This window comes from Rhipicephalus microplus, chromosome 8 (genome assembly GCF_043290135.1).
Source record: "Rhipicephalus microplus isolate Deutch F79 chromosome 8, USDA_Rmic, whole genome shotgun sequence".
Classification (NCBI taxonomy): Eukaryota; Metazoa; Arthropoda; class Arachnida; order Ixodida; family Ixodidae; genus Rhipicephalus; species Rhipicephalus microplus.
Genome location: NC_134707.1, coordinates 62,288,901 through 62,316,840, shown reverse-complemented (window position 1 = coordinate 62,316,840; position 27,940 = coordinate 62,288,901). Strand labels below are relative to the sequence as shown.

Below are 27,940 nucleotides of genomic sequence, written 5' to 3'. Positions count from 1 at the left end.
GTAGTGGAGGGCTCCGGAAATTTCGACCACCTGGGGTTCTTTAACGTGCACCCAAATCTGAGCACACGGGCCTACAACATTTCCGCCTTCATCAGAAATGCAGCCGCCGCAGCCGGGATTTGAGCCCGCGACCTGCGGGTCAGCAGCTGAGTACCTTAGCCACTAGACCACCGTGGCGGGGCCTTGGAAAAGTCTTAATGACACGCTTTGGCCGGAAATAACACAAAGCAAAGGAACACACAACGACAAGCAAATATATATATATATATACACACACACACACACACACACACACACACACACACATACGTACACATACACACACACATATATACGGAGCATGATACTGTGGTGACAGAGAGAAAAAAGCAACTGAGAATGTCCATACCATTGCGATCGCAACAATAAAAGAGACTAACAAGAGCCTGCTAAACTTTCAGCAACGGAGACACGCGGTGGCGCAGTAACTTTGGTTAAGCTGAAGTGACAAGAAGCAAAATGCACATCTCTGGCATGGAGCGAGTAGAGAGCATCGGCAGCATAATAGAGTAGCTCAAGTTTGATTTGTTGCCAGACCAAGAATATTCTTAGCGTATAAATGGTTTAATGCCACGCAAACAGGAGAACTAGTAAACTCTGGTACAGTTGGCGCAAGCGATATTTGATTATGTGCAGCAAGATGCAGCAATATGCGAATGTCAAAATGGTGAAATTGGCACAGCTGAACAACCACTGTACATCTGATGCTGAACCTAAGGTGTAGTCCTGAGAGGGAACGCCCAGCGTCCCCGCTGGCTGGGAGGCTTGCACACGTGTGCGGCAATGTCATAACCGTGCAAGAAGGTGGACTTGCAGACACCGCACAAGAACGGCTTAAAAGTGAGATGCTGCATTATGTGTCTCAACACGTCTTTGTTCCCACCGACGACCGCGCACTCGCACAAAGGGCACTTTGTTCCTAGCTCCTCAACGTGCATGGCGATGTGGTCCTGCATTGAGATCCAATTTGAGCACACGTTTGAGCACAAGGGGCACTTGCGTGGCTGCAGCCACAGACACATTCTCACGTGGCTCGTGAGATCCTGTATTTTTCGAAACTCTTTGAAGCAGTAGCTGCAGCGGTAGACATTTATTGTTGACCCTGCTTCCGCAGAGGGAGAGCTCCCCTCTTTGCCAAGGATGGTGGCAGTTTCTACCAGCAGTGCGCAGTCACCTCTGGGACATCGTTGCACCACTTTCCGTTTGGCCCCCACCAATTCCGCAGGGACTGGATCTGCCAGCGAAACAAAAGTGCCGGTTTCAGAGTTTTGTGCTGCAAAGTTGCAATCACTATTATACTGTGCTAATTCATTTAACAAATTATGTTGTCTATATAATTGTCTATATAAGACGTGCAAGATAACATACCCAGGCTACATGCACAAAAATACCAAATAAGATGGATGGGAGGTTGGCCGCCACTGTAGCTCAATTTGTAATGCATATCACAGAGCTTATTTGAACCTTACAGGTTCTATCTCTATCGGCAGCAAAATGTCTTTTTGTCCACTTCAATTTCTTTACACTTATTTCATAATTGCTACACTAAAACCTTACACATAATGTCCCGGACATGTTCCCTGGCTTTGCTTGTCTGTTGCCTTCATTACGTCATTCCTCGAAAAGCGAACAGGCCCTTGGCAGATTTCCCTTCTTTCGTTCATTGTCTACATGCAAACCATTTGAAACCATCTCTATGGGAAGTCTACACAAAGGAAAGCAGTGTGGTACATGTATATAAAGACATAGCTAACTATTTTTATTATACTAAACACTGCCTCTTTACTACCACACCAGCTTCACCCGACCTCACAAGTTAGTTGATGCAAGCTTTGTTTCGAGCATTTCAATAACTATGCAAGCCAAATTTGGTTAACCTCAGCTAGCAATTTCATTAAACAGAAGGCTACCTCTGTTTCAAAGCTATGACCGGGAGTATTAACGATGTAAGCTGACTTGCGTGATGCATTCTTTGCCAGTTGGAGCCTCTCCGTCAACAGGTGATACTGTAGGGACATTTATACTTCTGTTAGATTGCCGAGCACACAATATCGCAATACACCTCAAAACAGGAGCAAAAAAGTTGAAGGACACTTTGTAGAGTCTAAAGTGTGTTCAACGAAAGCCTGCACATGGCCTTTCGATTGACTATGCCACGTCCTGGCGCCCAGCAATGCGGCCAATCGCTGCTGCCACCTACTCTGCACTTCCCCAGCCTTGGCACTCGATGACACGGCCGCTCGCTGCCGCCGTCTAGGCTCCCCTTCCCTGGCCTTGGCACGCTCCCTTTCCCTGGCCTTAGCACCCACTGATGCGGTTGCTCCCTGCCGCTGCCTAGGCTCCACTGCCCTGGCCTTGGCACGCTCCCCTTTCCTGGCCTTAGCACCCAGTGATGCGGTTGCTCGCTGCCGCTGTCTAGGCTCCACTTCCCCGGCCTTGGCACCAAGTGATGCGGCCGCTCGCTGCCACTGTTCTAGCTCCCCTTCCCCGGCTTCGGCACCCAGTGATGCGGCCGCTCGCTGCCGCCGTTCTGGCTCCCCTTCTCCGGCCTTGGCACCCAGTGATGCGGCCGCTCGCTGCCGCCGTTCTGGCTCCCCTTCTCCGGCCTTGGCACCCAGTGATGCGGCCGCTCGCTGCCGCCTCTTTCTTTCCGCTTCCCTGGCCCTTGCGTCCTTTGAGGCTAACAATCGCTGCCGCCGCTTTCTTTCCGCATCCTTGGCCTTTGTGTGCGGTGACGCGGCCGCTCGTTCTCTTCGCTTCCGTTCAGCTTCCCTAGCCTTGGCGCCGGGTGACATGTTAGCCCGCAGCATGCGCATTCGCTCCCTCTTCTTCTGCCGTTTCATGTCGAGGGAATCCATATTCTTGGGGCGCTTTTTCGAACCGTTTGCCATGCAAGTATCGCAGGATCGCTTGGGAGCCGTCCGGCTTGCTCGCCTGCTGCGACAAGGCGTCTGGTGAAGGATCGTTGCAGCGCCTGGCGACTCGTTGCCACTGCTCGATGCACACTGCTGAATCTATAAAAAAAAACAAGAGAAAGCGATTTGGCAGAGTGCTTAAGGGGTTAACAGCACACTGAAGAGAAAAAAAATATATCTTTATATTAGTAAGCAACCTTTGCGTGATACCACAAACAGCACGCTTGCTGCGAGAAGATGCTAGGTAAGTGAGAAGACGTGCAAAAAGAAAATGCTGGTGGTAAGGCCACCCTAAAGTTCTAGCGCCCATTGCCATGAGGCCGTAGATTTTTATGGCAACTACAAAGACCTGCGTAACATACAAGTGGTAAAATTGAAGTAAATTCTGTCCTGTGGCGGCATACAAAGTTTCATATTTCTTCGAGCCAGTGAGGCCAAAATAAAGATAAAACATTTTAAAACCCGTAATGTGATTTGTGAGAATTCTGGCATTAAATTTTGAAAAGGAACACTGACCTCAATTTTTGCTCCTAATAATGAACCTATGATGGTGACATTAATGACAATAGATTATTTTAACGATAATTTATCAATCTAAACAAATTCATCGTTCCACTTAAATGCCCCTTCAAAGCAGGACCCTATGTAGATTTAGACTGATAAAATGCAGTTGACCCCAGGTATAACGAACTCAGGTATATTGAATTATTTGCTATATTGAGCATTCGTTGAATCCCCTTGAATTTCCCATGTAAAAGTATGGAACTGTTGAATACGTATATAAAACTCCAGCAGAGTATAACAGTCAATATATGAAACGCTGCACTGTGTCGTAGCCCAGAAAGCACATTTATTCTGACAAAAATTGATCATTTTTCAGCTGTGTTCTAACACGTTTTTGATCCCTCCTCATGCACAGCTGACAAGAACGAGGTGTAATTCATTGGTTGCACACCATTCGTAAGTGCAACAGCACGCGATGCACAATCTGCTTTAGGTTGTAGCACATGAACACGGTGTTTTAATTTGATGCAGATGACTGAGGCGCAAAAAACATTTCGTGAAACAGGAGGAGCAGAAGAAAAGGAAGAACAGCAAAAGAATGGCACTGTTCTTTCTTCTCTTCTGCTTCTCTTCTTTCAAAAAATATTTTTTGCGCCTCAGTCATCTGCACCAAGTATGCAACAACTTGCCCAAGTCCTTTTTGAACAGTGTTTCCAGCGAGGCCATTTGCCAAGGGCACCAAAATCATATGAATACTAAGTGACTTGACGGCATCGCCGTCATGTGCGCATTCCTTTCCTTTGTTCGCGTGTGATGCCATGCGGGGCCGTAAAGCATGGCCTTTGAGATGGACAGCTGTTTTAGAATGCACATCACAGAGGCTATGCTTATTTCTTTATCATCACTTGTTACTACAAAGTCCCTAGTGCCATTGCTAAGATATCAGTGGTAGAATACATGTTTGTTTGTGGACAGCATTTTCGACTTGTTTGCGCTTCGTTATTGGCGAGTCTTCCATAAAGAGTCAAACTGAACATTGCATCGCTCGCAGCGATAGCAGTGACGACTGGTGTTTGGAACTACGTCAAGCAAGGCACCGCCGTGCACAGTTTCATCGTGGCTTTGGTGACAGGTGATGACTTAGAGTGAGCCATCCTAGTAGACACAGGCGTATGGTGCCTCAGTAAATTTTGTTACTTAATCTCCTCTCCAGGTGCCACCTTGGACGGGAGTACAGAAGGCTACTTCGTCGGTGCAGATGACGACGTTGCTGTTTCTGACTGTATCGGTGCTGATATCATGGCTGAAACTGCCAGTGCTGCGGAAAAAAGCCCATTCGGTAATGAAGATGCTAACGATGTCGATAAAAATTTTACTGCACTACAGAACTTGCATCGGTGCTCACTGTCAGTCACCGGTGTTGTGGCTGAAGGTGCTGAATTTGCTTCTTTTGAAAGCTTCAATGCTCGATTAATAAGAATGACACGATGAACTTGACAGCTTATTGAAGTCAAGGCAAGTCTACCAAATATTTTCATGTGAAGTGTAGCAACATGCAGAAAAAGTTGTCACCATTTTCTTGAGTATACTATACGTGAATCATCATGTTAACGCTTATAGTGATTTCTGAAAGCGATTTCAAGAGTTAAAATGCATCAATATAAACTTCATATATGCATACTTCTTATTATGAATTATCGATATATTGAACTATTTCGCGGCTTCCTTTGACTTCGATACATTCAGGATCGGCTGTATTCTGTGAGAAGTGTATTATCATTTATCTGCTGCAAAAGTAAGGTAGTTGCGATGCTTGGATACCAACTCAAATATTGAGAGTTGGAACCCAGCTACACCGGTCACATTTTCATGGAGCTACAATGCTGGGCTTCGTGCATCATGCAATGTCTGTGCATGTTGAACATCAGATGGGTGAAACTTTCAGGGCCCTCCGCTTCAAAATGCCTCCTATTCATATCATGGCATCACTCAAATATTACTGAGAGAATCGTATTGTCATTAATTTTGCTATAAGATGCTATTTGAAGAGAAAAATGGGTCAAGGTTTCATTTCTGGGAGCTGAAACCACATTATAATGTCGTCGCATCGGTGTGACATTCAGACTTCTTTACCCATTTTGCAAACACCAAATTTTCATACACTTGCTTGCTAAGCATCTCCTAGCACGTCTACTATTGCTCAACATGTAGTCCCCTAGAACACATGTGAAAATGCCATTCTCATTAGCCTCCCGGTAGAATTTCAACCATGACCCTGGTGCAGCCTCATCAAATGGCAGTACAGGGACATCACGAAATGGGCATGCCATTATCTCACCCACTTATCAAGTGCATCTAAATAGTGCTCCAATCCTTCCCCTAAATATGCAAATAAGTCTTCCTGGAAATTAGTTGCATGGAGGCTTCAGAAACAACAGCCCCGTTTTGCAGCAATAGCGATCGTCACTTGCCCGCGTTTCATTTTTACAGAACTGACTGTCACTCGCTGCTTTTCTGCTAAGAATGCCCTGCAATGCTGAGATGCCACCTTGATGTATGGAGTTTCATCCGCAGCGAGGCAGGGCCAGTGGCGACACTTTTTGCGGGACAGAAGATGCCCAGAAACGTTCAGCCGTATTTAAAGTGTGTGTAAATGAATTTCGTCACCAACCCGACTATGCTGATTGAAGAGCAAAAGACTCTCCTTCGTTTGCCCAATTAACACAAACCTGTGCTTGCGGCGACCGAATTATGACCGTAAGTTCTTTAATTTCGTCTGCCACCGATGGAGCCATAGAGCGCAGTGGACCAAGAAATGTCGCAATATCTCACACGAGCATGCAACAAGCTCATATCCTGTTGCAATGTCAGGTTATAATAAGAACCGAAACTAGCTTAAAAAAATATCTATAATTCTGAAAACATGTAAACATGTTGCCTTTCATTTGACGTACAATAACAGCTGAACACTTTCACGTTAGTGCCTTTCTGAAATGCTCACCATACCACTTATCCATCGAAAAGCACTTACCTTACATACTTCACCACTATGTGATGCGGTGGTTCCGGAGCCCTTGTTGCGAGGCCATAGTAAGCCTTGCGCAAATGGCACTGGAGGAAACAAGAGGAAGAAAATGCTGTTTCTCTGTTCTATCACTGCATGCACGCGAAGGCTGAGAGCTAAGGTCAGGAACTTCAGATACAATGTCTTTTGGGAGGATGAGGCCCTTGTCAAACTTAAGTGTTCTTTTGAGCAAGAGTACTTGTGTCCGCAGAATGTCACCTTGTCGGCATGCTGCTACAAATGAAAGGAGAGTGCGCTTTGGAAATTACCGTAACCAAGACAGGTAACCGAACAAGAGATACTTGTTCTTAAGTGACAATTTGCCACAGCTGTAAGCAGCCCTAATAATTGCTTCAGGTACGAATGTGATGGATGCTGCCATCGCACGGCTTATGCTGGCATTGCCCGTGGCGGCCGCGGCTGTAACTGCCTGACCACAAGAACTGAAAAGTAGATTTTTTGTGGTATGGCATGCTTTAATGCATAACAATATTTTTATTAATGAAAATAATTTATTGATTGATTAGTGGGCTTTAACGTCCCAAAACCAGCATATGATTATGAGAGACGCCGTAGTGGAGGGCTCCGGAAATTTTGACCGCCTGGGGTTCTTTAACGTGCACCCAAATCTGAACACACGGGCCTACGACATTTCCGCCTCCATCGGAAAGGCAGCCGCCACAGCCGGGATATGAACCCGCAACCTGCGTGCGAGTCAGCAGCCGAGTACCTTAGCCACTAGACCACCGCGGCGGGGCTTATTAACGAAAATAATGCCTTGAAGAAGACTAAGCTGAGCTAGCAATAAGCACTGATTTTCGAGGCACTGCTACCACAGCTAGACACACTGTCGCTGCAAAGTGAGTTGAACTCGCTTTTTTCCAAGTGAGCTTTGCAGCTTTTTCCCATGGGACAGCATGCCTCTAAACGTGCCAGCTGCCATCCGCATCTCTCAATCTTGTCTGCTCCCACTAAGGTTCCAAAAACCACTACAAACAGCCCCAGCAGTGAACAATTTTCCCAGCTGGGGCAAAGCCCCCAGAGATTGGGGCATGTCTTAACGCATCTTACGAAGAGAGATGGTGGGATAAAAAGCAAAAATTGAGAAAGGGAAGTAGCAGGACAGAAAGCCATGCACCCTCCATATGCCACAGAGGCATTGATGTCACAACTCGTTCCGACGTACAGCTGCTACAAACCGACACACCTCCAAAAATACAGCCAACTGTTGGTAGATGAGAAAAACCGACACGTGTATCGGAACAGTCGTGTCTTCAGAGTAAAGCTTCAATGTCCTTGTCATTTTTACCTATTTTTGGTTGGTGTCCCTTTAAACACAACTTTGACAATTGGTGTCAGTACCAAATTAACTCCACAAGTCGGGAGCAACTGAGGCACATGTAACCAGCGAGGTCACTCTGAAATATTCCGAACACTTACCCTTACGCTCTTCTTTAGCGTCGGCGATGTCCTGCAGATCTTCAAAAAGATCGGAGGTATCCGTACACCGGTGAATCCTGATTGGAACAACTGATGCTTGCGAGGACTTGCACAAATCTAGATTGGAGATTCTTGGTGTCCCAACAGCGACATTCTCACCCCGCCTCGACGGCCGCAAAGACTCTGCCTGTTCTTGCGTTGATTTTGGGCATGTGCTGCTGTACAGAGATTCGTCCATTTTGACCTGGTTAGATCGAGATACAAGAGGTGAAGAGGTAGGAGGTTTTGGGAATACAGGTCATGGACGTTTTTAAAGGGACAAGTTCAAGTGGCGATCTCTCTGGAAGTGCAATCACAAGGACATCTTTTATGCTTTACATGCTTTCGCTTTTAGGCGTAACACGGAGCAAGACGTAACACCTGCATCACATCAGAGTTGCGAAGACCATGGTCAACTGTGAAGCACGTGCTGTCACACAAGCGATTTTGAAGGCTATTTATTGAGTCAATAGTGTGTCGAGTCAACAGAGCACCCCACATCTCCGTTGAAACTTTAATAGCTATTGAGCAACGGAAGCAGAAACAGTACGGACATCAAAAGGTTGACAAGACCACGTTGCCACAGTTTCACTGCTCAAGAACCTTATTGGGCCCCTCCCCTACCAGGCCCCATAACAAATTCTAGCTAAACGCCGGCGGTTGTTGTGTGTTCGAAGAAGAGCATTATGCCGCTTGAGTTTTTTCAATTGATTCATTACGGGCTGAGAAAACCAGTATTTTAAAGTGGCATGAAACCATGATGAGAGGAGGAAAGCTCGAAATTCTTGCCGAACACCCCACGTAGCTTTCGCAATCCAAATCTCTTCCCTACTCTTTTTGTCATCCTAGCAAATGGTCATGCCCATGATGTCCTCAATCAAGCCCAAACCGCAAGCATTTTAGCGGCGTTGCTTCGTTGAACAGCGTTATTTAGTGGTCTACTGCCTGTTTCTGCGGGATAGATACCTCGGTGCGCGCTCGTTTGGAAATGCTGGCTTAGGCCTCGCAAAATAGATTAGCATATTGAGTGCTCAAACGCGCAGGACCATTAATTTCGTTTCCAGGGCTGGGGGCTGTTCGATGTGCTAGCCGCAGGGACACAAATACATGCGCATTATTCCCGCATCTCGTAGCAATTCACGGCAAAAAAATTCAAAAAACGCACACAAATTTTTTTATGTCTCATTATTTATCTCGAACAAGTTACACAAACTACACATTGAAGGAAAGAAGTGCAAACATGAGGGCTCGTTTTCTTTCGTCAGGCACAGTATTAATGAGAAGTAACAAGCCAAGTAAGGTATAGAGAATAATATTAGAAATAAGTTTAATGTATATGTGACGAAAGAGAAGTGGATAAAAAGAGTGTGGGCAGGATCCAATCTTGCGACCATTGAATAACGTGTTTGATGCTCTACTAACTGAGCTACCACGGTGGCTATCCCTCCATTCACTTTATTGAGTATGTATGTGCATTAAACGTGGGAGCCTCCGTCAGCACCACCTGTTGCCATTACAGCGTGTAGACCACTCATTTTTTGCCTATTGGTGTCACGTAGTACATTATCTTATTATGAACAAGCATAACCAATAAAGTGGATGGAGAGATAGCTGCCATGGTAGCTCAGTTGGTAGAGCACAGAACGCGTTATACGAAAGTCTCAGGTTTGGATCCTGCCCACTTTTCTTTCTTCACATTTATATTACGATTACTTCTAATAATATCTCCTATACTTTCCTTGGCACAATTGTGTGTCAGTTCTCATTATTAAACTACACATTGTGCTATGTGTGTTTACTTCTAGGCCCACGAGAAACCTGGGCCGACGGCAGAGAGCTGGCGGCAGCAAGTCCGGGAGGTATACTTTAAAATGAAGACACTCTCACACTGAACGCCATACGCATCAGTTGTACATTTCTCGACCTCTGCGAACACTTCAAAGAAGGTGTTGAGTTCGTCACAGGGCTACACCGACTGGCCCAGTTGTACAATTTCAGAGAATTGCATGACAATTGATCCAGGACCGGATAGTAGTAGGCATCAGAAACCGCAGGCTATCAGAAAGAATGCAGCTAGACGTGGATCTGACCCTCGAAAGGGCCATCACTGTGGCTCGACAGTCTGAAGTCATTAAGAAACAAGCTGCTGTGCTGCACGGCTACAACGAAGGGAAAGTGGATAGAGTCAGCCAGGCTCATACTCCAACTGTGCCTCAAGGAAAGCAAAAGACGCCTGCAATGCAAGCTGAAGAGCCTCCTGAAGTCTATCGAAGCAAAGCAGTGTACGTTCCGTGGCTACTCGCAACACACTACAGAGAGGTGCCCTGCACGAAATTCGATGTGCAACAAGTGCCATCAAAAACGACATTTTGCTTGCGTCTTCAAAAGAAGAGCATCAGTTTGCGAGATCATCGGTAAGGATGACGCATTTCTCGGAGCCATCTCACCCGGTTGCAACAAATGTATAACTACAGTGTACATTAATCGGTCGCCTGTCACCTTCAAAGTGCATACATACAGGAGCAGAAGTAACCGTGATTCCTCTCTAAATGTACGAGAGAAATTTCAATGATCCGCATCTCCAGATGCCAGATAAAATCTTGAGGGGACCCAACCAGTGGGAACTTCCTGTCTCTGGCATGGTTACGGCAGTGATACAAAACTACAACTCATGATTGAAAGGAAGTATCTGTATTGTGGATGGTCTTCAGATGCCTCTCCTATCAATGGTGGCTAGGAAAAACTAGGCATTGTGAAACGCCTTGATCAAGTCATCAGCCAAAAGGCGAATCTGTGAACCCAGAGGGTGAGGTTGCTGAACTATTTACCAGTCTTGCCAAAATAAAGCTTGCATACAAAATCAAGCTTAAAGAAGATGCTGTACCGCTAGCACTGACCACTCGTCGAAAAGTTCCCATACCGTAATGTCGTGAATAACATGAATGACATCCTGAACTATGGCATGATGCAAGCAGAGCACAATGCTCATCTCAGAAAGGTTCGGCAAAGATTACAGAAACATAGTGTCACGTTGAACCACGATAAGCGGGAATTCGAAGTAGAAAGGGTAACATTCTTGGGACAAATCGTTGATAACAATAAAATTCATGTTGGCCCTTCGAAAGTACAGGATATTATTGACATGAGACCCCTTTCAGACACTCAAGAGCTGAGAAGGTTTATGGGAATGGCAAACTGCCTAAGGAAGTTAGTTCGGAACATGTTGGAAATAGCTCATCCCATGAATGGTCTTCTAGACAAAAAGCGAGTGGGTATGGGCTTCAACCCAACAGAAAAGCTTGGAATAGATATGAAAAAGCTTTCTGAAAGACCAGTTCTGTCAGTATTCGATTCGGAGTATTTAGTTGTAGGTTCGACGGATGTCTCATTGTTTGGATTGGGTGCTGTTCTGCGATAGTAGCTGAAAGATGGCGTCCACAGACTTGTTGCGTACTCTTTTTGTAGTCTGTCAGAAACAGAAAAGCAAGTACACACATATTGACAAAGGTCATGCTGGGAGAAGCTGCATACAATGCTAGAAGCATAACTGCCAACTTCCGTGAACTGAGAAGGAACCTGATGGCTGTGCCTTCCACCAGTTCATGAGAGAATGGGTCTTCGTACATGTAACATCGAGCCCCAGTTTTCCACAAAGCAATGGTTTCGTTGAGGCTGCTGCGCGGATCATAAAGAAGAGCCTGCAGAAAGTGGGTGACAGTTACGGCGATGTTCAGGTGTATAGAACCATGCCACTAACCAATGATTTTAGTCCCGCGAAATCGTTGATAGAATGGCATCTCAAAACGCCTCTCCCTGCGGCATGTAGTTCAATGGAATCCACCATGGTAAGTAACCAAGCAAGTTTTTCAGGCCTGGGAACAGGGGCATACAACTGAGCAAAAGAATAATAATCACAAAAGGCTTGGATCTCGAATCTTTCTTGAGATTTACAGTCAGGAGAGACAGTGTGGATAAAAAAACAAAACAGAACAAGACTGGAACGGTACTTTCTTCGGCAGGGTATCCGAGGCCTTATGTTGTGGAAACAGACTCAGACCAATAGAGAAGGAACAGATTCCACTTCGCCCCAGTGCCTGAAATCGAGAAACGCCCACTGCACAACTCAACGCCCAGTTGAAACCCGCAAGCCTCACCAAACGTGAGCAGTCATAAAGCGGGAGATGTGCCAGGTTAAGGGAAGAAAACGTAACCAGAAACAGGTGAACCTCAAGATGACTTATCTTCCCTTCATAGAGCTACAAGACGGGTGGTCAATCTTGTCCAGCGGTACTAAGCAGGAAGCTATGACGGCGAGAGGTGCTGTGTGTGTCTACCTCTAGGGCATGAGAAACCTGAACCGACGGCGGAGAGCCGGTTGGTGGCATGCGGGACCCGCCCGCCCGACGGAAGACTTACGGGGATGCAAGTTGGGGAGGGAAACTCAAAATTAAAAGCAACCTCAGACCGAACGCCATGCTTGTGGGTTGTACGTTTCTCGGCCTCCACGAATACTACACATGTCATGTGAAATAATTTTCCTTGCGTCACGTGGCGACGTCAGAGCACAGCCGTCACAGCACTATCGTCTACGTAGGGCAATTCCTACATCTATGTCATGCCCTCATTCTCTGGACGTGCGCCCATGAAAGGAAGGGCAAGCACCACTCATCATGAAATCTGCCTCGTTTACGCAGCACGTAACGTTGCAAAGTGCGGCAGATGTAAAGGCGAAAGCACGTATGCCTCATGCTAGCCAGCACGAGGCATACTTGCTTTAAAACATTTCAATTTATTGAAATGTTTTTAATGGAAATGATAGATGCATGTGTGTTTTTTAGGTACATCTATATTATTTCATTTACAGTGACATGAAATTGAAAATAAGTTCTTGCAGGGCTGTGCAATTTTTGCGAGAAACACCTGAACCACTCAACTGCTACTGAAAACTTGTAAAGCAATGCAACAACTCTATTGAGTCTATGGAGCTGCGAAGTTTTGATGGCCGTCGACTCGATGGCCTTTCAAAACGACATGTGTGAAACACGTAAAGTTCATCCTCCTCGGTTACGTTCAAGCTTAGCTAAAACACATTGGGCACCTGGTGCGACGCAAGTGAAACAATCGCATGTGTATTTACCGTCGCCAACACAGCCCGCTAGGAGCAGGTGTCTGCAGACATCATGGCGATGCTAGCGCCGCCTTCGTCGGACACTCTGCTTTCTCGTGTTGATGCGGCGGCACTCGACAGAACACCTGTATACTACCATTGGCACTCTTTTGACGATACCTGCGAACAGGGAAGGCAACTAATTTTTCTGTGTCACATTCTTCGAGTCGCGAACAGGCTACGGTTGAGAGCTTGCTCGCCATTGATTAGGCGGCCGGATGTTTACATCACGTGGTCTATACAGTTGAATGTACTGCTAAAAGAGTAGAACACTGAAAACTAACTGCTACACCATGAGGCGATGCGAAGCAGCGCAGGAGGTGCGCACCGCGTTACCGACGTCAGACAGATTAGTCACACGTTGCAGCCGTGCATGAAGCTCCGGTCGAGGACTTCGCGCTGGAAGTGGGTGTCGGCACCGTCGAAGCCTGGGCGTTGAAGTTGTCGAGCGAGGCATTATGTACGGGCGTTGAACTCGTGCTGGCTCGACGCTGACGCTTGGCTTTGACAGCCTCGACGTCAGCGTTGCGTACGGCGGGGTTTGTTTTCCGACGCTGCCAGATAACACCTGTACGCATCCGTTACCTTTCAGCATGTCGAGCCCCCGTTTCTCGCGTTTCATCCGTACCATGCATAGAGAGATCACTCTGACCCAACGCTTCCTAGATTTCCCGCGCCTGCCGGATTATCGGCGGTCACTTGGGAAGCGGCGGCCGTCGGAACTACAGTGGTAGCGCCACTCAAGTAGGGATGTCTTCAAATGGATTTTTTTACGTTTTTGAAGCTTATATGCAACAAAAATAACGTTAAAAGGTTTTAAAAGGCGGAAACGTATAAATTATTCCTACCTAGGTGACTTTGTCAGTGAGCAAACACATTTTTTAATGCAAGACATCCTCTGAAATTAGTATCAAACGCTAAAATTGCCAATCTTAAAGGCCAAGTACAAACATCTTTGGGTGGGTGGATGGATATGACTGTACCCTTTAGATTGGGTAGTGGCTAGCGCTATTAAGCCGTAATACCTAATGAACCAAAAACTAAATTCATTTTGTTTTTTCCTTTTAAAAAGTGAGGCTGAGGATTCGTACTTTGCCGAGAAGCGTTTAATTTTCACTCGTGCCTTGACTTTAGCCACCAATCAGATAACCTCCTTCTAGTTAAGTCTACCCGCTTAAAGTCTATCTTGCCCTCCCTGTCCCTAAACCCAACTGCTTTGAAAAACTCTACGTCATCATGCTAAACTATAGGGCGAAGCCCTTTACAGAACATTATCAAGTGTTCGGCAGTTTCTTCTTCCTCTCCACACGCACTGCATACCGTGTCTACCCTTTGTATTTGGCCCGATATGTCTTGGTTCGCAATACTCCCGTCCTGGCCTCAAACAGTAGAGAACTACCTCGAGTATTATCATAAATCGTTTTCTTGGCAATTTTCTGCTTAAAAGTTCGATAGACCTCTCGTGCGGGCTTCTTAATCATGCCAATTCTGCACATATCGGTCTCAGCTTCCTTCACCTTCTTCTTAACTGATAATTCTTTTTGGTTTGGCCCCCTGCTGTTTTCTAAGTATTTACCAGTCAATTTTCTGGTTCGCTTTCTCCATTTTGTATCGATATTCTTCATGTACAAGTAGCTGAATACCTTCCTAGCCCAACGCTCCTCCCCCATTTCTCTCAATCGCTTCTCAAATTTTATCTTGCTGCTAGCTTCCCTGCCCTCAAATCATGTCCATCCCATATTACCTTGTACTCCCTGATTTGGTGTATTCCCGTGAGCTCCTAAGGCAAGCCTACCTATTCCACGTTGCTTAATTTCTAATCTTGCTTGAACTTCTGATCTCATGCACAAGACCGCATTGCCGAACGTCAGACCAGGAACCATGACCCCTTTCTATATTCCTCTGACAACATCATACCTATTGTAATTCCACAGTGCCCTGTTTTTCATTACCGCTGCATTCCTGTTACCTTTAGTCGCCACATATATTTCGTGTTCCCATAGGTACTCGGCCCCATTGCTTATCCATACGCCCAGATATTTGTATTTATCTGTTATCTCTAGCGTGCCCTCCTGTATTCTAAGCTCACTACCTCCATTGTCATTAAAAATCATAACTGCTGATTTTTCCTTACTGAATCTGAAATCTAACCTATCTCCCTCATTACCGCAGATGTCCACCAATCTGCAAATCTACCCCTACGTAGGCAGCACTGTCATAAATGACTGGCGTTTCGCGCTCATCCGGCAGGCACGGGAAATCTAGGAGGCGTTGCTCTAACCACTCCAACCATGCATCCGTTTTCCTTCCTCTATGCTACAGTGTCTAGTACACCGTATCTATGCTTTCGGCCGACGTTGCCGTTTCCGCTGGGCTTCCCTAGCCCTAGAACTATGGTCCCTAGATGAAACCTGTTTTATCTAGAGACCTATCTAAAAGCGGACAATTGCGCTTCGGCGCGTCGAGCCTTCCGCTGCTGTGCGATGGGTTCGGCTGGCGCCAACGTGCACCGATATAATATCGCGGCATTAGTGCAAAGCTGTCATAAGTTATCAGGTCAAGCGACCAGGCATAACCCTTCACTCAACCCAGGGCAGTAACTAGGGGGGAGTCGAGGCAGTTCCCACATCCCACGTAATTGCTTTTTCGTGCTTTAACTTTTAGGGTGATACTATGCGTATACACATGCCTTAATTCAAATCAACCACCAATTCCATAGCTGGCCGTTCTACACATAAACAACCCTCTTCCCCCCTCCACCCAGAAGCTTCGGTTATGGCCCCCCTCAATCCTTTGTAATGCCACCATTCTCCAATGAAGTATTCTTTTGAATGAGCCAGTTTGGTGAAGGCAAAGTGATATTCATCATCATAAGAGTTACCACATTTACAGAGTAAAAAAGGAAGCTTGTTCATGCGAGGACGTAATGTGTTTTCAACATTTTCTCACATTGTCATGCAATAGTTAACCTGTGATGACTTGCGGACACTGCACATGAATGGCTTAAAGGTGACATGACGCATTATGCCTATTAACAAATCTCAGTTCACAACAGCAACTTCATGCCCACACAAGGGGCACTTTATTTCTATGTCCTGGATGTGCATAGGGATGTGGTCATGCATTGAGGTCCAGTTTGAACACACGTTTCAACACAAGGGGCACAAGTGAGCCTGCAGCCACGGACACATTTCCACATGATTGGTAGGGTCCTGTATCTTCCAAAACTCTTGCAAGCAACAGCTGCAGGCGACTCTCGGTGATCCTGCTGCTGCAGAGACAGAGCTTTCCTCTTTGCGAAGGAAGGCGCCAGTTCCCACAAGCATTGCACGGTCATCTCTGAGACATTGTTGCACCACTTGATGGTCGGATTCCGCCAACTCTGCAGAGACTGGAACAACTGGCAGCGAAACAAAAGTATAAATTTCAGAGCTTTGTGCTGCAAAGTTGCAATCATTAGTATACAGTGCTTGTTCATTTACCAAATTATGTTGTCTATATAATTGTGGATATCAGAGGTGCGAGACAATATACCCAGGCTACAGGCACTGAAATACCAAATAAAATGGATGGGAGGACGACCGCCACTGTAGCTAATTTGGTAGCACATATTGCACAGCTTATCCGAAGGTTGTAGGTCCTATCTCTACCAGCAGCAAAATATCTTTTTTTGTGCATAAAAACACAATAGAAAAGGACACCAAGAAGAAAGAACACTAAAGAGATCGAGCGCGATGTCTTTTTGTCCACTTCAATTCTTTTAGAGTAAGACCATAATTGCTGCAGTACATTTATAACGCTACACATAATGTCCCCAACACATTCCCTTGCCTTGCTTTTCTGTTGGCTTCATTTTTTTGTGTTTCACAAAGAAAACAGGCCCTTGACCGATTCCCCTTCTTTCCTTTATCGTCTACACACAAGCCATTTGAAACAATCCCTATGGAACGCCAACAAATAGTTAAGTGAGGCAGTACGTGTACATAATGACATAGGGAGCTTTTCTTGTTATACTAAATACCGCCACTTTAGTACGGCACTGGCTTCCCCTGACCTCGCAAGTTAGTCAATACAAGCTGAATCATCCAGAAATTTTTACTAGATGCTTCAGAAAAAATATAGCTTGTTTTCAAAGTGGTAGCAATACTCACTGTGGAAGCACGTGTTTGTTGCCATCGAATGTTCAACTTCAAGGCCCCCATGCGATGCTCAATTCTACTGTATTAGAACTTCCCCGAATTTCCTTGACTGTAACACCAGTCTGAAGATGTAATCAATCACGGGTTCATTGATTCACATTTTGCAGTTCCAATGCGTGCTGTACCATTGCAGTGCCGGGTCTACTCCGATGCCCCCACGCACACGAGGGCGCCCCTAGCGGTTGCTCCTGTCCCTAATCACACTTTTGCTGAAGCTTCAGGACCATGAAATGTACTAAGGGAGTGGTTTCGGTCCACCGGTGAATTCTGATGGGAACAACTGATGCTTGCGAGGACTTGCACAAGTTTTGGTCAGAGATTCTTGGTGTCTCAACAGCGACGTCCACACCACGTCTTGAGGGCTGCGATGACTCTGCCAGTTTTCGCGACGATTCTGGACATGCGCTGCTGTTCAGAGATTTGCCAATTTCGACCTGGTCAAATGAACGACAAAGGTCAAGGGGTAAAAGGTAAAAGACATGTTCAAGTGGCAATCTCTCTGTAAGTGCTGTTACAAGGACATCCATGTTTTGCATGCTTTCCCTTTCAGGAACAACATGGAGCAACAGATGCAATACTTGTGTCACATTGGCATTTGGAAGGCCATCACTATCAAGCACAAGCTGTCACATGGGTGATTCTGAAATCTATTGAGTCAATAGTCTATCAGGTCAAAGGTGCACCCCACACCTGCGTTAAAGCTTCAATGGCTATTGAGCGACGGAGGCAGAAACAGTACAAACATGCCAACATTGACGAGTGATAACAGCGTGGCTATAGTTTCACTGCTCAACAACTTAAAAACAAAAATGCATTAGCCATCATGTAAGAACAACTTACTGAAATCTTTCTAAGAAAAACAACAGACACCTCTGTACTTTAAAGGGACACTAAAGAAAACTATTAGGGTGACGTTGATTGTTGAATCGGCGGTCCAGAAACATCGTAGTGTTACTTTCGTGTCAAGGAAGGGCCTATTTTGAAATAAAATCACGTTTTAGCGCTCCGCATCGGGTTAGGGCATTTCAAATTACCAGCGTCAAGAAGTGGACCGACCGGTCTGTCTCATGTCACTGTTCGTTGCCCGGCTTTACTGCGCTAGTAGCAGCAGACTGAAAGCAACGGGAGCCACAGCAGCAACAACAGCCATTGATCGATTTCCCGCCGTTGAATTTGAGATTGCAGACGCTTTTGTTTCATCTGCGCCCCGCTAGTAACACGACCTGTCTCGTGTAACTACTCGCGCCATTCCCCATAGTAACGTCCGGCGGTTCTTTTTTCTATTAATCAAACAGAAACAAACAAGCAGCATTTTATTGCGTCTCTTGATGCATGGAAGGTTTTTTAATTAGTGCAGTTAAATCGATTACTAGTGATTAATTGTAAGCGGTCCGTCTAATGTCATCGGGGTCATTTTGAAAATGTCTTACTGCGGTGTTCGTGTTCTTGTGCATTTACCTTAATTTCTCGCTAAGTAGGGCATTGTTGTTGATAATATTGTCTTTTTACCTGTAGTCATACATTGAGCTTTCACCCTGACATAAATTATTTGACTTTAGTGTCCCTTTAAAGTGCATCTATATTATTTCGCTTACGATAACATGAAAATGAAGACTTGCAGCGCCGCAAAACTTTTGCGAGAAACACCTGAACCACTCAACTGCTGTTCAAAAACTGCCATGTAGCAGCGCAACAACTCTACCGAGTCGATAAAACTGTGATTTTTTGACGGCTGTCGACTCGACGGCCTGTCAAAACAGCCTGCGTGAAACACGTATAACTAGCCCTCCTCGGTTGTGCTCAGGCTTAGCTAAAACACGTTGGGCAACTGGTTTGATACAGCTGAAGCAATCAGACATGCATTTACCATCACCGCCCCCACCTGCATCTCGCTCTTACTGTCGATCCGTTTGGAGCAGGAGTCTGCAGGCCTCGTCATGGCGACGCTTACGCCGTCTTCGTCAGGCAGTCTGCTTTCTCGTGTTGATGCTGCAGCACTCTTTGACGATGCCTGCGAACAGTGAGGGCCACTAATTTTTGTGAGTCACATTCTGCAAGACGCCTAGTATAACATCTTCATACTTCTCAGTATGTTTGGCGGTTTGCCTTGGCTTTTCCAGCGGTCCAATGATGAATCTAACGGTGAAATTTACAATGTTTTTCGATCACCTTCAACACACACAATTGTGGACAAGCTGCCATTTCACTTGAGCTGCGACAGATGCGCACACTTTCATGATGCAGACATGCACAACCTTTGCACCTTGTCTAAGAAACTGATATGATATATGGACCTGGTGTTCGTTATAATGCAGCAGTTACCCTTTTCAGAGAAGAGAAAACTCGGGAAGCTAGTTAAAGTGTAAGATTATTGCCCTTGTAAAAGGCATCTCAAGTGCTTTTCCAAAATGCGCAATATGAATGAAGCCGCAGAGTCATGATACAGTGCCATGAATTCCCTTACAATTTAGGTCGATACAGGGTACGACTGGCCAGTGCTTAATTGCATGATTTTCAAACCCCGATACTGTTATCTTGTGAGACTATGTTCTTACAGGGACAATGCCCAAAAGGGAGCACATAAGAGAGCAAATGTTCAGCCGGTGTTACACTCTCGCAACTCAAGAAAGCGAAAGATACTCTGCACTCTGGTGAGATTAAACGAGCTGCATTCAGCGGCAGCAGCAAGCACTGAATCTGCATAATCAGCACATGAGGCACAGTGAACCTTTTGACGAGCAAGATCGGCTGTGGCAAGTGAACCAGCTAAGGCGGTTTGCCTACCCGTCGGTTGTAGAGTAGTAGGTTGTTTCAGTATGCGAAGCAGCATGTGTATTACAGATGTGATATGCTGTCACATTAGCCGATGGAAAATCTTCGCCGGCCACCAGATGCCACAACACTTTAACTTTAGTCGGTTCACTCCCGAAACACAATCAATTACGTGTTAACAGTGATTGGCCGTGTCAGAAGATGAATACATTTTTTATTCGAGCTTCATTTTCTTCTTTACCCCTTCTCGTGCCAGTCATCTATCTCCTTTCTCTTGTTTCGGACATAGTCACCACGCTGTTTCGTCTAGCCTGCGACGCCACCACCTTGCCCGTCGTCGTTCGGCTTCCCGCTTCCGCAGTTCATGATCCCTTTGACTTCAGAGTCGCGCTCATTCAGTCGCAGCAGACCGAGCCGTACTTCTTTGACTGTAGCATGCTTGCACCGTGACTCGCTTGAGTGCACCGTCTTTATCAATCATCGCCAGCAACATAAATGCCACAGAAACTGCACCTACAGAGGGAGCACGCCAGTAGCATAGATAAATGTGGTGGTGTGCGTCTTCTGCATGCGTTAAAGGGACACTAAACAGCGGAACGATTTTTTGCGTATTAGTAAAGTACAACATCACAATCTAAAACACCCTTCTTAACACGCCGTGACGCTTGGTAAGTGAGAAAATGTGCAAAAAAAAAAATTGCGGGTGGAGACACCACCATGAAAGTCCTGCACCAAGCACCGTCACATACTAAAGTTTGAAGGCATGTTCTGGGTCCAGCATAGCTTATACTCGATAAATATGAGGTACATTGTTGTCTGTATGGATGCCATGGGCATAATATACGAAGTTTTGGAAGGCTTCATTGAGGCAATGTGACAAAAAATACAAAGAAATCAATTATATTGTACTAATCTTAGCTATGCTTTTTTAATGGAGTGCTTACACGCTGACGTCACACTTTTAATCCACTTTCATGCACGGAATTTTTCTTGATATTCAGACTTTGTCGGCAATAAAAACTTGGTAGTTTTCAAGCTGAGTAACAGCCTGTTACATTAACTGTACGAAGCAGCCAAAATAAAATGAATACGATATCCGCCTTTCTGCCCTTTGGAAAAACTCTCGTGGGTGACACCTCCCCCCCCCCCCCCCAGCTGCTAAAAATATTACACCATCTCCCTGAAGGAAACCATGGGGCGATGCAGCTATAGCATCGCTGGGAGTTCCAACGATGCATTTAACGGCCGTGTTTACAGGTGTGTAGTGTTTTGCGTGCTACCATTGCGGTGAACCTAGCGTGTATTACGTTGCTAACTTGGTTGCATAACTTGGTTAGTTACCACGCATCGCGTGACCGGTAGGTGTTCTGCGTGACCGTTGTGTACAAACAGCGCAGTTGTTGAGCCACTCGTCTTGCCGTCGTCATCGCGTTCTGGATGTTTCCAATGCACGCGAGGTTGTTGTTAAACCAAAGTCTGTCGTCACACACCTTGCAACTGTGTCCGAAGCTGCGGTCCAGGGAGTCGCGCTTGAGTCGAGCGTCTGCCTGTGCGCGCTGCCTGGCTCGAGACGCCGCTTTCGCGACGCGATCCCGCTCGCGTACAGCATCGAGGGCAGCCTCTCGACGCCGCCGCTTCAGAGCTGCTTCACGCGCTCGAAAATCGGGATCCGTAGCTCGACGTTGTCGTTTCCAAGCTGCTTGCCGCGCTCGAACCTCATCGGGATCCGCCGCTCGACGTTGACGTTTTACAGCCGCTTCGCGCTGACGAAGCTCGGGATCCGCCGCCCGACGCTGACGTTGTGAAGCAGCTAGGCGCTGACGAAGCTCCGGATCCGCCGCTCGCTTCAGGCGTTTACGCTCGGCGTCGCGAGCCCTTCTATTCGCAGCAGCAGCAGCCTCGTCATAGTCCCGCGTGGATGCAGCGCTGCTGTCCGAGGGTGGGTTGATGCGTGCTTGCGTCAACCCACTCGCTGATGGAGCTGTTGCCACTGTCGCTTTCATCACACTTCACCACCATCAACTTCTTTGATCGGAGAAGGAGCAGATACCACAGAACAACTATAATCCGACGCGAAGCGCGCTCGCTACCCGCTAAGGTGTTCTGTGCTAGCTCCATGGCAGCAGCTGTTGAAGACTACGAAGAGAGAGGGAGAAGAGAATCGCGCATGCGCAGTATGAGCGTAGACAGACGCCGGACGCGGCGCGCCCTCTCTACCCGTTTTATTTTTTATCGGCACATTCATCCGTGTTTATGGGTAAATCGGCACAGCGCCGTATCCCTAATGGGCTGCAGAATTTGGCGGCTTCTCATTCTTCTAACCACCACCACCACCACCACCATATGCCACCACGGTACCTCTTTAGTGCAGCGACTTGCTTGCTCGATTCCGTGCCGAACGATTATGCCGCCCGCGATCTCCAACGCCAGCGCAGCTCTGACCGTCTGTACCTGAGGTCTGCCGGAAACCCATTCTCAGGGCCTGGGGCTGTCGCAGAGGTTACTATAGGTGTCCTAGCTGGAATAGGGACCTTCCCTGTTTTTGAATTTGCATAATAAAATGTTTTCATCATCATCCTGACGCCGCTCTCGCCGTGTGGTTCCCTGTCCTCGAACTATCACCTCCCCCCTCGCCATCTTTCTTATCTCTGACTCGCATGCGACGACGAGTGCTCCGTTTTCTATAGGGAGAGAGTTATCTTTCTCCTCCTGCTATCCTTCTCCTACCCTTTATTCCCTTCCCCAACAAGGCACTGCGCCGGGTCGCTCAAGAGGCAGACAGAGATCAGGTGACTTCTAATTTCCTTTCTTCAAGAACTACTACTACTACCACCATATTGCATCAGCTGTTAGAGAGAAGGAAGGGAGAGGAGGGTTGCGAGTGCGGAGGCCGGTTTACCCGTGCCACACACACGAACAAGAGATATTCCGCATCTAAACAGTTACACCTTCGCCCGCTTAAAGGGACCGTACGTGAGGCTATCCGAAGCGGGGGGGAGGGGGGCACACGCGTTACCCACCTCAGTCAAATCGAAGCAAAGGCAGTCGCACACGTTGCAGATGTGCCCGAAGCTACGGTCGACGAATTCGCGCTGGGACCGGGCGTCGGCACCATCGAAGCCAGTCGGATCCGATGAAGCCAGTTGAGCGAGGTGTCCTGCACAGGCGTTGGACTCGCGTCTCTCCACAGCTGACGCGTTGGCTCGACGCTGACGTTTGGTTTCGTTGTCGGCGTTGCGTACGGCGGAGTTTAATTGTTGCTGACGCTGCCGTCCGGCATGTCAAGCCCGCGTTTCATCTGTAGCAGTTTCCCGCCGACGTAGTCATTTGCGCTGGGCTTCCCTAGCTCGGGGTACGCTTGCCGACGTCTACGTGGCGCTTCGGCGCGTCGAGCCTTTCGCTGCTCCGCGATCTTTACAGGCGTTAAGGTATTACTGCAACTGGCACCGACATAGATGTTGGAACTCATCACGCCAGTGCAGTGACTGAACGTGTGTACGACCAAACCCAAGGTTTCTGGAGGGAAATGTGGGGAGAGGAAGGTTGGCTCATGCCAGACGATATAGCGGCGGCTGCCTGCGTCATCCCATTCCGGGCCGTCTGCAGGCAGTGCCGACTACCCTTCCCAGCGAGCTCCACAGCTGTGAACCTGGCGGGACTTTACTTGGCGGCAGAGCTGCTGGCTGAGAACGTCCCTGCTGAGCAGGTTGCAGTCCTGTGCAACAGCAAAGCAGCCCTGCAGACACTAGCCAACCACCGCCGCGCCAGGCTCACGGAGAACCTCATGGAATTCAAGTACCGGGCCCTTGCGGCAACCGGGACGTCCATCTTCTTCTACTGGCTACCCTCTCATGTGCGCATAGCTGGTAACGAGCAGGCAGACACGCTGACAAAGGCAGCACACCAATCGGGCACCCACATCACCCAGGCCATGGCAGCTAGGGAATTCACGCAGGCTTGCATCAAGAAGCTCCTCGCCTCGGTCCACTCGGGACAGAGGGTGGCCAATAGCCAGAAACCCAAGCATCTCCTCGAGGCAGGCCTTACCAGGAGGGAACGAGCTGACCTGCTGCAACTGCGGAACGGACGCGTGTGGACGGTGGCTCGCCGCTATTTTAAGGAACGCTGCGCCTCTCCAGCCTGCAGCTGCTGCAGCAACCCCAAAACCTTCAAGCACCTCCTCTGTGCTTGCCCTGCCTAGGCACAGGAATGCTCGAAGGTCACTCTGGCCTACCGGAGACATGGCCTTTCTGCCATCACCCTGGAGCACCAGCTCTTCACCATCTCATCCCTACCTACCAGCGCTCCGGAGCCTAGCAGAGTTCCTGGACGAGAAGGGAATCATGGCCTACCGCTGAGGGACCCTTGCCACCCCTATCCTTGCTGCTGGACTGCTGTTCGTGCTGAAGACGTCTGCGCCACAGCTCACCTAACCTTTTTCTCTTTTATCCATTTTCTCCCATTCCCCCTCCCACAGACACTGCGCTGTGCTTCTAACTGGGCTGCAGAAATTAGGCGCCTTCTTCTTCTAACCACTACTACCACCATCACAGTGCTCACGCCTTCCCACTTCCTCACGCCACTCACGTAAGAGGGGAGAGTTGGCGCTTGCGCAGTTAAGTTGGTCACGCCGCACGCACACTGTATTGAACTCCACCATAAGCTGCTTTGCATCTGAATGTCCTGGTGCAGCCTTTGCGAGCAGGCAAGTGGGCCAAATTTTACACCCCTGTCGACGACTGTGCACTCACGTCCATCATTGCTAGATTTTCACCGCTAATAGAGCTTTATCATTCTATACACAAATAATTTACGAATCAGCAATGCACTTATATGCCACACTGATATAGTATCACAACAGTAGTGCAAAGCTGTCGGAAGTTAACAGATCAAACGAGACATAACCCTTCACTCAAACCATGCAGGTTTGTAGCTAGTGAGAAGTTGAGGCGGTTCTTACACCCTCAAAAATTTCTTTCATGCTTTAACTTTTTCGGGTGATATTAAGTATACACACGCCTTGACATTGACCACCAGTTGCCAAAGCTTGCCGTTCTACAAATAAACACCAACCTCCCCCCACAAATTCCTTGGTACAGTCCCGACTCAACCCTTCATAATGTTACCATTATTTGATGCAGCATTGTTTTGAATGAGCCAGTTTTGCAAAGCAAAATTATCTTATAATCATCATAATATTTACACACACATTTATTGAGTAAAAGAGAAAGCGTCTCTCATAATCATATGGTAGTTTTGGGACGTTAAACCCCACATGTCATGAGTAAAAGAGAAAGCTCCTTCAAGCGAGGACGTGATGCGTTTTCGACATTTCTAGCATTGTCACGCATTAATCTTTGATAAATTGCATATGGCCTCATCTAAAGTTACCATGATAGCGTGAACAGCATTGCTAATTTGTTCCTTTGCATTTGAGTGCTGAACACGCATTAGATTCATTCCCGCACAAATGAACGTGTAAGAAATTGATACAGTTAGTGTTGAGGCATCAACACTTAATTAGCATGTTTTTATGTTATGCACGAATTAGATTCTTTTAATTTAATCTCACTTTCTGCGTGGTTGAGCCGATTCAAAGGAAAAGGACCCCTTGGTTGTGACGCAAACGGATTTGACCACTTACTTCGCCAATTGCATGCTAACATGCTTGACGCAGCCAATTTCTGCAACATGCTGCCCACAGAGCTACAACAAGCTGCCTACTGTCTCTTAATGTGTGGAAAAAATGTGTCAGCTTGCCTTATCAAGTGAACCCTGGCGCAGCGCAAACCCGGGTGCCCTGATTATGTCGTGGCATATACAAGCCGTACGCTCACGAGAGCCGAAACAAACTACACCATCACGGAAAAAGAGTGCCTGGCGATCATCTAGGCCCTCACAAAGTTTCGACCTTATTTGTATGGTCGTCCATTCGATGTCGTCACCGACCATCATGCACTATGCTGGCTGTCATCATTGAAGGATCCCTCAGGCCGCCTCGCCCGTTGGGCTCTTCGCTTACAGGACTACGACATCCGCGTGCTCTACCGCAACGGACGCCAACATGCTGACGCCGATGCCCTCTCGCGCTCCCCTCTGCCTGAAGCTGACGTGCTCTGCTCAGTATCCTCGGTTGCTGTTTCTGCCATTGATGTTGACATCATCGCTACCGAACAGCGAAAGGATAATTGGATCACCCATTTGATCGACTTACTCTCTGATCCGTTCGCAACGCCATCCACGTGTGTCTAGCGTCGTCGAGCTCACCATTTGGCCAATCATGACGGCCTCCTACACCGATGCAATTACGACGCCGATGGCCGGCAGTGGCTACTGGTGATACCCCGCAGTCTGCGGTCGGAGATATGTGAGTCCTTCCATTCTGATCCACAATGCGCGCACTCTGGGGTATTAAAAACCTACCATCGCATTAGTCAACGCTACTTCTGGCGCGGGATGTACCGCTACGTCCAGCAGTTCGTTCGCTCCCGTCTCGCTTGCCAATGCCGCAAACCGTCCGCACACATGTCACCAGCCGGTCTGCAACCGTTACCTTGCCCTGACCGTCCAATTGGGCGCATAGGTATCGATTTGTATGGACCACTCCCTCCGACGTCCACTGGCAACCGCTGGACCATCGTCGCCGTAGATCATTTAACGCGATACGCCGAAACCGCCGCTCTCCTTGCGGCTACTGAGCATGATGTTGCGTCCTTCCTACTGCATCGATTCATACTGCGCCACGGTCCACCCCAGGAGCTTCTCAGCGATCGAGGCCGTGTCTTCTTGTCAGAAGTCGTCGACGCCATTCTGACTGAGTGCCATTCTGTCCACCGCAAAACTACTGCTTACCACCCGTAGACAAATGGTCTGACCGAACGCTTTAACCGCACCCTCGGCGACATGCTGTCGATGTACGTCGCCGCCAACCACACAAATTGGGATACTATACTACCCTTCGTCACCTACAACACCGCCCCTCAGAGCACGACCAGTTTTTCACCTTTCTTCTTGCTGTATGGAAGGCACCTATCACACACCATCGACACGATACTCCCGTACACGTCGGATCCATCCGAGTGTACACCTATTTCCGAGACCGCCAGGCTTGCTGAAAAGTGTCGCGAGCTTGCCAAGACTTTAACGCCGCATGAGCGAGAGCTGCAGAAGAGTATTCGTGATGGCTCCGCCACTTCTGAGCCCACGTTCCTTCCTGGTTCCCTTGTATGGCTCTCAATCCCGACCTCTGTAGCTGGCCTTTCTTCCAAACTACTCCCGAAATATGAAGGTCCCTACCGTGCGATCGAGCGCACATCTTGTCAACTATCTTATCTAGCCAATTGAACAATCTTCGGGCCTGCGTGGAGTGCCCATAGTCAACATGAAGTGGAGTGACATAGTCAACGTGGAGCGCCTGAAGGCTTACTATGACCCGCTCGTAGTGACAAGCTGTTAGGTCGCCAGGCGGCTCCCTCTTCGACCCCGGGGTACTTGTACAGAAGCCACCGAACACTGAAATGGGTCGAACTCTTAAGTGCTTTCTAGTGGGTCTACCCAAAAAAAACGCCGCTTGCGCGGAGAGTCCGTGCTTGGCCGTTACTGTCACCATTGTGTATACTCGCTGTGTGCCGGATAATAAACGCCATAACATGTGTCAAGTTGTATATTGACTCATGTCTCATGTGGGTATAGCAGTCCTCAAACATCCAATTTTCTAGTTACCTGTCTTTGCTGCTTTCTTCCCTGCAGTACTTTCTATTTTTGTCATGGTGGCAGAATGTGTTCTGTATCTATGTAACCT

At 47.5% G+C, this 27,940-nt stretch overlaps 2 protein-coding genes across 11 annotated transcripts in view; both read right to left on the bottom strand.

Annotated features, from left to right (window-relative positions):
* Window positions 1-154: 154 nt before the first annotated feature.
* On the bottom strand, window positions 155-13,900 carry LOC119164521 (uncharacterized). Of its 7 annotated transcripts, none has more exons than XM_037416725.2 (6): window positions 13,453-13,895; window positions 13,139-13,288; window positions 7,963-8,206; window positions 6,490-6,569; window positions 2,240-3,053; window positions 155-1,273 (listed from the first exon to the last, which is right to left on the bottom strand). In XM_037416725.2, the coding sequence occupies exons 3-6, from the start codon at window positions 8,198-8,200 to the stop codon at window positions 753-755; spliced, it is 1,653 nt and encodes a 550-aa protein (XP_037272622.2). In that variant the 5' UTR covers window positions 8,201-8,206; window positions 13,139-13,288; window positions 13,453-13,895; the 3' UTR covers window positions 155-752. The 7 variants fall into 7 exon arrangements, with proteins under 7 accessions (XP_037272622.2, XP_075728060.1, XP_075728058.1 ...); XM_075871945.1 differs by having other exon boundaries at window positions 13,497-13,895; XM_075871943.1 differs by lacking the exon at window positions 13,139-13,288 and having other exon boundaries at window positions 7,969-8,206; window positions 13,497-13,900.
* Window positions 13,901-16,213: 2,313 nt separating this feature from the next.
* LOC142769088 (uncharacterized) overlaps window positions 16,214-27,940 on the bottom strand; it is a 40,224-nt gene continuing 28,497 nt past the window's right edge. The window contains exons 1-4 of one of the 4 annotated variants that reach the window (XM_075871973.1): window positions 21,630-23,130; window positions 19,267-19,378; window positions 17,320-17,801; window positions 16,214-16,568 (exon numbers count right to left, since the gene is read on the bottom strand). In XM_075871973.1, the coding sequence (XP_075728088.1) occupies window positions 17,698-17,801; window positions 19,267-19,378; window positions 21,630-22,142 (729 nt within the window). In that variant the 5' untranslated portion in view covers window positions 22,143-23,130 and the 3' untranslated portion in view covers window positions 16,214-16,568; window positions 17,320-17,697. Of the gene's footprint in view, window positions 16,569-17,319; window positions 17,802-19,234; window positions 19,379-21,629; window positions 23,131-27,940 lie in introns of those variants that run through there. The other 3 variants (XM_075871970.1, XM_075871972.1, XM_075871971.1) reach the window with 3 other exon arrangements.